A 9,485-nucleotide genomic window follows, 5' to 3' on the forward strand; every position below is an offset into this window, starting at 1 on the left:
AGCAAGGGAAACCAATAGCATATTACAGCTCATCCCTCTGTCCAAAGAATGCTGCCCTGTCCACTTATGAGAAAGAAGCATTAGCAATTCTGGCCGCTTTAAAGAAATGGAGGCACTACTTCCTGGGTAATGATCTCATCATAAAAACTGAGTCTGCAATTCATGACAGATCAAAAGGTCAACACCAGCATACAACATAAACTGATGTTGAAGCTCCTTGAGTTTACCTTCACTCTGCAGTACAAAAAGGGCAAGGAAAACATTGTAGCTGATGCCCTATCAAGGAAAATTTCACTTATGGCTATTTCCCTGGTCACTCCACAGTGGATTGTTGCAGTAGAAGATTCCTATGCCAATGACAGCACTTGCAAAGCTCTCCTTGAAAAGCTCTTGCTGTCCCCTGACCACTCAGTAAACCAAAACACTCTACACTCTGGAATTATCAGACACAAGGGAAGAATTTATGTGGGCAAGGATCTATCCTTGAGAAAGAAACTTCTGGCTGCACTTCATGCCTCTGATTTAGGAGGTCACTCAGGCATGAAAGCTACATATCACAGAATCAAGCAAATCTTCTACTGGCCAGGTCTCAAGCAAGACGTGGACAAGTTTGTCTCTGAATGCTCTGTCTGTCAGAAGAACAAGGGAGAAAATTGCCCTTACCATGGATATTTGGATCCACTTCCGCTCCCTGATATGGTTTGGACACACATCAGTATGGATCTCATCGAGGGACTGCCTAAATCTCAGGGAAAGGATGTCATATTTGTGGTAGTTGACAGATTATCCAAGTTTGCCCACTTTATCCCACTATCTCATCCCTATACTGCTCACACGGTGGCCACTGCATTCATCGACATGTACTGAAACTACATGGCCCTCCACTGCCCATTGTCTTTGACCGAGACTGCATTTTTATCAGTCAAGTCTGGCAAGACATGTTCAAGGGCATGGGCACCGAACTGCGCTACAGTTCTGCATACCACCCACAGTCGGATGGCCAAACAGAACGCGTGAACCAGTGCACTGAGAACTACCTGCGATGCCTGGCATCAACGCAACCCAAGAAGTGGGCCCACCATCTCTCCATGGCAAAATACTAGTACAACACCTCATACCATTCCTCTCTTCAGAAAACACCGTTTGAAGCAGCCTATGGATACCCACCTCCCAATATTTGCGAGAACATTCTGCCGGATAACCTGACAACCGAAGCTCAGCAGTTTTTCACTGACAGAGATGCACTACTCCAACACCTGAAAACCAACTTAACTGCAGCTCAAGCACGCATGAAGAAGTACGCAGATCGTAAACGAACTGAAAGAGTTCTGGAAGTGGGTGACATGGTGTATCTTAAGATGCAACCCTACCGCCTGAATGCCTTCGGCGCGCGCTCTCACATTAAGCTACAGAGCAAGTACTACGGGCCCTTCCGTGTCACAGCTAAAGTGGGGCGAGTCGCTTACAAGCTCCTCTTACCTGACAGCACCAACATCCATCCGGTGTTTCACGTCAGCCAGCTGAAGAAGCACGTCGGTCCATCGGCTGTTCCTTGCGCCGACCTTCCTCTGGTTCGAGCAGACGGAATGATACTGACTGAACCAGTCCTGGTGCTGGAGACTCGCCAGGTACCGCGCAACAACCTGCCGGTGGTTCAGTGGCTCGTCCAATGGGCAAACTTGCCACCTGATGAAGCCTCTTGGGAAGACGCGACGTTCATGAAGAAGACATTTCCAGCATTCTTCAAAGCGACCATTGATCGCTGGTTCAACAAATCACCTCCTTGAGGACAAGTTCGGTTTTGCAAGGGAGCATTGTCAGCCCTGCATCTTCAGTTAACAAGTGTATCTCTTCTTCAGTTAACGTCCGGACCAAATTCACCCCCGACCCGACGATCGAACGGCTCGTGATGCTCACTGTCTCACTGTACCATTTCAGCTGTTTCCTGTAGCGTTTCATCCACGCCATTGTAGCCATCACCCTGTGCCAGCTGGGTTATAAAGCTTGCACCCAACGTCTTGTAAGGCATCGTTTATTCATGAGACCATTTCATTACTCAAACATATATCTTATAGCAATACAGAAAACCCTAGCGGGTGCCTACTTTCCCCTCCTGTTCGTGTGATCTATATCGAATCCTCCCCAATTTCTCAAATTAGGGTGTGGCATGAACTAAGAGCACTGCTATGTAGACGATGAATTCACACAAGACAAGTCACCGACACCATTGGATATCCATTTTTTTTTTAAATTTGTGTGGCTTTAAAGTCGTATATTGTGTGCAAATCGTGCATGAAAGATCACGTGCACAGCAATTTCGATGAACTATTGTACTACGACTGTCGTTCACGTGTTGTGGTAGCCTGAGTGCCGAAACTATTTTCACTGGAGTAGTGCTCGTACTTGTGGTGCATGACCTGGCCAGCTGCCGAGCTGGAGGATAGTAGTAGTACAACTTTTTTGCTTGCACGGGATGTATACTGGCTGGAGTAAGCTCGAAATGAACGCCCTAGCCGGTACTACCCATGAAGCAAAGCTGCAGGCACCGATAGTCCGTCCGTAGAAGCGAGCAACTTTTGTTTACAGTTTTCCTTTTTGGCGTGGGGCTGGTAGAAGCGAGAAACCGTCCGTCCGTCCGTCCGTCCGGACTTTAACAACTCTTTCACCATCATGCTGGTCAGCGAGTACGCGCCGCTGAGCTTCTGAGGGCCATCGGGGTCGCGTTTGTCGTGCACGATGTCGCCCTCCTCTTGGTGGCAGCATCAAGGTGACATGCAACATATGCACCATCGTCGGTTTTGTAGGCTTCTGTCCGCCGCAACGCATACACGGATCGTATCGGGATCTCGAGAGATGCGTAGACATGTGCCTAAGTGCGGCCCATCGTTAAAGAAATACAGTACTAACATTTCTCTTCGTGCGATTCAAACGTGCCCTGACGAAAATCAACTCTACGGGCATCGAACCGCACGTCGTACGACTCAGAGGCTTTTTGTGGTCCCTCATACGCATATAGGGGTAGGATATACAATTTTTGATCACGATTGCAGAAACAAAAGAAAGAATTGCCATGTTTTGGTAATTACCTCCCCGTTCTTGATAAACCACACACAATGATAGGTGTCGTACACGTTCTTATACGACCATAATGCCAAGCCTCATTCGCTATCCTTCGTATGGGCATCTCCAACGACAACTTGCAAATTTCCTCCTACATCCGTCTGTGGACAGTCCACATACATGAATGCAGAAGAATGTCATCCAATGCTAGCCACATACATTTCAAACTCTTTTTTGCAAACCGGATGAAATTCATGCAAACACGGCAGATTTAATTACATTTGGAACAAAAAAAGACCCGCCCCTAAACCTATCCTACGGCAGCGGCGCCCGGCGTTCAAGCTCATGTCGTCCTCCTTCCGCCATCTTCATGAGCACCGGCGATAAGACCGATGAAGTGAAGGTACAGTCTCCGGTAAGGAAGAGTAGAAGACGGGAGACGAAGTGGCCCACGTGGGACACCAGGCCCCACCGCCTCCCTTGGCCTCCTCCTCCTCGGAGGAGTACGCGCCTTGCCCGTTGCTGGTGGACGTGAGGTCCACGAGGGAAATGGTGGCGCCGGCGTTGTAGTCGTCCCACCGGGCCGGCTGATGGTTCGTCGTCAGCGCGTAGGAGGCGCAGCTGGTGTTGTTCTCCTCCACAATCGCCTGCAGCTGCGCCTCCGCCGTTTCCGCTTCCTGGCAAGCGGTGGCTTGAGCGCGGACGGCATCGTAGATGGCACGTTGCTCCTCGACGAAATTTGGGTTCGTCGCGGCCATGGCCGCCACGGCCTCCTCGCTCGCGTGCTCGTTGTAGATCTGGCCCTCCGTCAGCCGGTGTTGGTCCAGGAGGAACATGTTGTACCACTGTTCCTCCTGCACCTGCTGGAACACCGTCAAAGGAGTCGACGCAGGCTGTACCTGCTCCATGGCGGCGTTGTAGTGCGCCTGTGCTCCATGGTGAAGCCGGCTTGCACAGGAGGTGCGGGAGCCGGGGCAGAGTTGTCGGAGCCCGTCTCCATCGTGGTGTCGTCCTCGTCCTCGGAGACCTCGGGCGAGTTGGCCGGCAAGCCGGCCTTGATCCGGTTGGCATGACGGCTATGCCAGGCGGCGGCAAAGGCGGCCACCGCGTGCTTCATCTCCGGCGATAGACTGTCCCCAATGCTTTCCCGTCGGCGTTCATGGCGGATGTAGTGCAAGGAAGGAGGATGTGGAGGGGTTGTGTGTTGTGATGTGGAGTTAGCCGGGTGTGGCCGCCTTTATATAGCGGATTCCGGTGAGGTGGGGCGCCCAGGTGCGTCAACGCGCGGGGCGGAGTGGGTTTCTCGGCCGGCGAGCCTGCTTAATGGCGGCATACGGATGGACAACAACATTGAACGGGCCTGGTAGATATCTGTTCCGTCCCGTCCAGTCATGCGTCTCCGGCATTGAACGAACGCGGACACCTGAGACACGTGCGGGCGACGCCCTTGGCCAGTGGCTGCTTCAATGGAGAAGGCAGTGAGAGGTCGCGTCCGTCCTAAGTCGTCTTCAATGTTGAGCGGCGCGCTCTACAGCGGCATGAATGCGGGCAGCTGACGCCGGATGGGAACACGCGCGAGCGAGAGAGGAGGGGTTTTGATGGGCCAGAGTGGTCAGAAACGGACGTGGGATCGGTCCGAACTCCTGCAAATCTTCCCCACATTTGTCTTCAATTTGCGAGAGAAATCACGTCCGGACTGTGCCGCGGACCGATACAGGACCGGCTTGGATGTCTTTCGTGGTCCGGACAACGCGGTCCGAACTGTCGCGGGAGGTTTACGGATCCACCTTGGAGATGCCCTAACACAATCAAACATTGACATCTTCCAAAAAAAACATTGACATCAATTATTTTATAAAATTTAGAAGTAAAAATTTATAGATACATACATGCCAACATTTAAATACTCCATCTGTTTGAAAATGTAGTGCTTACTCGATTCTCGTGCTTCAGCTTTGACCATAAAGATAACCAACGAGACCGACTGCGACGGGAGCAAAATTTATACCATTGAATTCGTATTCAAAATAAGTTTACAATTATATAATTTTTTGTTGGAAATATGCCCTAGAGGCAATAATTAAATGGTTATTATTATATTTCCTTGTTCATGATAATTGTCTATTCTTCATGCTATAATTGTGTTATCCGGAAATCGTAATACATGTGTGAATACATAGACCACAACACGTCCCTAGTGAGCCTCTAGTTGACTAGCTCGTTGATCAAAAGATAGTCATGGTTTCCTGACTATGGACATTAGATGTCATTGATAACGGGATCACATCATTAGGAGAATGATGTGATGGACAAGACCCAATCCTAAGCATAGCTCAAAGATCGTGTAGTTCGTTTGCTATAGCTTTTCCGAATGTCAAGTATCATTTTCTTAGACCATGAGATTGTGCAACTCCCGGATACCGTAAGAATGCTTTGGGTGTGCCAAACGTCACAACATAACTGGGTGACTATAAAGGTGCACTACGGGTATCTCCGAAAGTGTCTGTTGGGTTGGCACGAATCGAGACTGGGATTTGTCACTCCGTATGACGGAGAGGTATCTCTGGGCCCACTCGGTAATGCATCATCATAATGAGCTCAATGTGACCAAGTGGTTGATCACGGGATCATGCATTACGGTACGAGTAAAGTGACTTGCCGGCAACGAGATTGAACGAGGTATTGGGATACCGACGATCGAGTCTCGGGCAAGTAACGTACCGATTGACAAAGGGAATTGTATACGGGATTGATTGAATCCTCGACATCGTGGTTCATCCGATGAGATCATCGAGGAGCATGTGGGAGCCAACATGGGTATCCAGATCCCGTTGTTGGTTATTGACCGGAAAGTCGTCTCGGCCATGTCTGCGTGTCTCCCGAACCCGTAGGGTCTACACACTTAAGGTTCGGTGACGCTAGGGCTGTTGAGATATTAGTATACGGTAACCCGAAAGTTGTTCGGAGTCCCGGATGAGATCCCGGACATCACGAGGAGTTCCGGAATGGTTCGCAGGTGAAGATTTATATATAGGAAGTCAAGTTTCGGCCATCGGGAAAGTTTCGGGGGTAATCGGTATTGTACCGGGACCACCGGAAGGGTCCCGGGGGTCCACCGGGTGGGGCCACCTATCCCGGAGGGCCCCATGGGCTGAAGTGGGAGGGGAACCAGCCCCTAGTGGGCTGGTGCGCCCCCCATGGGCCTCCCCCTGCGCCTAGGGTTGGAAACCCTAGGGGTGGGGGCGCCCCACTTGGCTTGGGGGGCACTCCACCCCCCTTGGCCGCCGCCCCCCTTGGAGATCCCATCTCCTAGGGCCGGCGCCCCCCTAAGGGTCCTATATATAGTGGGGGGAAGGGAGGGCAGCCGCACCCTAGCCCCTGGCGCCTCCCTCTCCCTCCCGTGACACTTCTCCCTCTCCCTGAGCTTGGTGAAGCCCTGCCGAGATCACCGTTGCTTCCACCACCACGCCGTCGTGCTGCTGGATCTCCATCAACCTCTCCTTCCCCCTTGCTGGATCAAGTTGAAGGAGACGTCTTCCCAACCGTACGTGTGTTGAACGCGGAGGTGCCGTCCGTTCGGCGCTAGGTCATCGGTGATTTGGATCACGACGAGTACGACTCCATCAAACCCGTTCTCTTGAACGCTTCCGCTCGCGATCTACATGGGTATGTAGATACAATCCCCTCTCCCTCGTTGCTAGATGACTCCATAGATTGATCTTGGTGATAAATTTTAAAATTCTGCTACGTTCCCCAACAGTGGTATCAGAGCCAAGTTTATGCGTAGTTTCTATGCACGAGTAGAACACAAAGCAGTTGTGGGCGTTGATATTGTCAATTTACTTGCTGTTACTAGTCTTTTCTTGATTCGGCGGCATCGTGGGATGAAGAGACCCGGACCGACCTTACACGTACACTTACGTGAGACTAGTTCCACCGATTGACATGCACTAGTTGCATAAGGTGGCTGGCGGGTGTGTGTCTCTCCCACTTTAGTCGGATCGGATTCGATGAAAAGGGTCCTTATGAAGGGTAAATAGAAATTGGCATATCACGTTGTGGTTTTGGTGTAGGTAAGAAACGTTCTTGCTAGAAACCTATAGCAGCCACGTAAAAACTTGCAACAACAATTAGAGAACGTCTAACTTGTTTTTGCAGCATGTGTCGTGTGATGTGATATGGCCAAAAGGATGTGATGAATGATATATGTGATGTATGAGATTGATCATGTTCTTGTAATAGGAATCACGACTTGCATGCCGATGAGTATGACAACCGGCAGGAGCCATAGGAGTTGTCTTAATGTATTTATGACCTGCGTGTCAACATAAACGTCATGTAATTACTTTACTTTATTGCTAAAGCGTTAGCCATAGTAGTAGAAGTAATAGATGACGAGACGACTTCAAGAAGACACGATGATGGAGATCATGATGATGGAGATCATGGTGTCATGCCGGTGACAACGATGATCATGGAGCCCCGAAGATGGAGATCAAAGGGAGCAAATGATATTGGCCATATCATGTCACTATTTGATTGCATGTGATGTTTATCATGTTTTACATCTTATTTGCTTAGAACGACGGTAGCTTAAATAAGATGATCCCTCGTAATAATTTCAAGAAAGTGTTCCCCCTAACTGTGCACCTTTGTGAAGGTTCGTTGTTTCGAAGCACCACGTGATGATCGGGTGTGATAGATTCTAACATTCGAATACAACGGGTGTAAGCCAGATTTGCAATACACTTAGGTTGACTTGACGAGCCTAGCATGTATAGACATGGCCTCAGAACACGGAAGACCGAAAGGTCGAGCATGAGTCGTATAGAAGATACGATCAACATGAAGATGTTCACCGATGTTGACTAGTCTGTCTCACGTGATGATCGGACACGGCCTAGTTGACTCGGATCATGTTTCACTTAGATGACTAGAGGGATGTCTATCTGAGTGGAATTTCATTGAATAATTTGATTAGATGAACTTAATTATCATGAACTTAGTCTAAAATCTTTACACTATGTCTTGTAGATCAAATGGCCCACGCTAATGTTGCCCTCAACTTCAACGCGTTCCTAGAGAAAACCAAGCTGAAAGATGATGGCAGCAACTATACGGACTGGGTCCGGAACCTGAGGATCATCCTCATAGATGCCAAGAAAGATTATGTCCTAGAAGCACCGCTAGGTGACACACCCATCCTAGAGAACCAAGATGTTATGAACGCTTGGCAGCCACGTGTTGATGATTACTCCCTTGTTCAGTGTGGCATGCTTTACAGCTTAGAACCGGGGCTCCAAAAGCGTTTTGAGCAACACGGAGCATATGAGATGTTCGAAGAGCTGAAAATAGTTTTCCAAACTCATGCCCGGTCGAGAGATATGAAGTCTCCGACAAGTTCTTCAGTTGTAAGATGGAGGAAAATAGTTCTGTCAGTGAGCACATACTCAAAATGTCTGGGTTGCATAACCGCTTGACTCAGTTGGGAGTTAATCTCCCGAATGACGCGGTCATTGACAGAATCCTTCAGTCGCTTCCACCGAGCTACAAGAGCTTTGTGATGAACTTCAATATGTAGGGGATGGAAAAGACCATTCCTGAGGTATATTCAATGCCGAAATCAGCAGAGGTGGAGATCAAAAAGGGACATCAAGTGTTGATGGTTAATAAAACCATTAAGTTTAAGAAAGGCAAGGGTAAGAAGAAATTCAAGAAGGACGGCAAGGGAGTTGCCGCGCCAGGTAAGCAGGCTGCCGGGAAGAAGTCAAAGAATGGACCCAAGCCTGAGACTGTGTGTTTTTATTGCAAGGGAAGTGGTCACTGGAAGCGGAACTGCCCCAAATACTCAGCGGACAAGAAGGCCGGCAACACCAAAGGTATATGTGATATACATGTAATTGATGTGTACCTTACCAGTACTCATAGTAGCTCTTGGGTATTTGATACCGGTGCGGTTGCTCACATTTGTAACTCAAAGCGGGAGCTACGGAATAAGCGGAGACTGGCGAAGGACGAGGTGACGATGCGCGTCGGGAATGGTTCCAAGGTCGATGTGATCGCCGTCGGCACGCTACCTACGTGATTAGTTTTAAACCTCAATAATTGTTATTTAGTACCAGCTTTGAGCATGAACATTGTATCAGGATCTCGTTTAATTCGAGATGGCTACTCATTTAAATCCGAGAATAATGGTTGTTCTATTTATATGAGAGATATGTTTTATGGTCATGCTCCGCTGGTGAATGGTTTATTCTTAATGAATCTCGAGCGTAATGTTACACATATTCATAGTGTGAATACCAAAAGATGTAAGGTTGATAATAATAGTCCCACATACTTGTGGCACTGCCGCCTTGGTCACATAGGTGTCAAACGCATGAAGAAGCTCCATGCAGATGGACTTTCGGAGTCTCTTGATTACA

General features: G+C 48.9%; 1 protein-coding gene across 1 annotated transcript; it reads left to right on the forward strand.

Annotated features, from left to right (window-relative positions):
• Positions 1 to 1,289: 1,289 nt before the first annotated feature.
• On the forward strand, positions 1,290 to 1,787 carry LOC147976185 (uncharacterized). The gene has a single exon (XM_087520764.1). The coding sequence runs from the start codon at positions 1,290 to 1,292 to the stop codon at positions 1,785 to 1,787; it is 498 nt and encodes a 165-aa protein (XP_087376890.1).
• Positions 1,788 to 9,485: the final 7,698 nt, after the last annotated feature.

This window comes from Triticum urartu, chromosome 4A (genome assembly GCF_056163025.1).
Source record: "Triticum urartu cultivar PI428250 chromosome 4A, HENAU_Tu73, whole genome shotgun sequence".
Lineage (NCBI taxonomy): Eukaryota > Viridiplantae > Streptophyta > Magnoliopsida > Poales > Poaceae > Triticum > Triticum urartu.

Bases quoted from the DNA above. Each gene is read 5' to 3' on its own strand.
- LOC147976185 (XM_087520764.1), top strand. From the start codon at position 1,290: ATGAAGAAGTACGCAGATCGTAAACGAACTGAAAGAGTTCTGGAAGTG.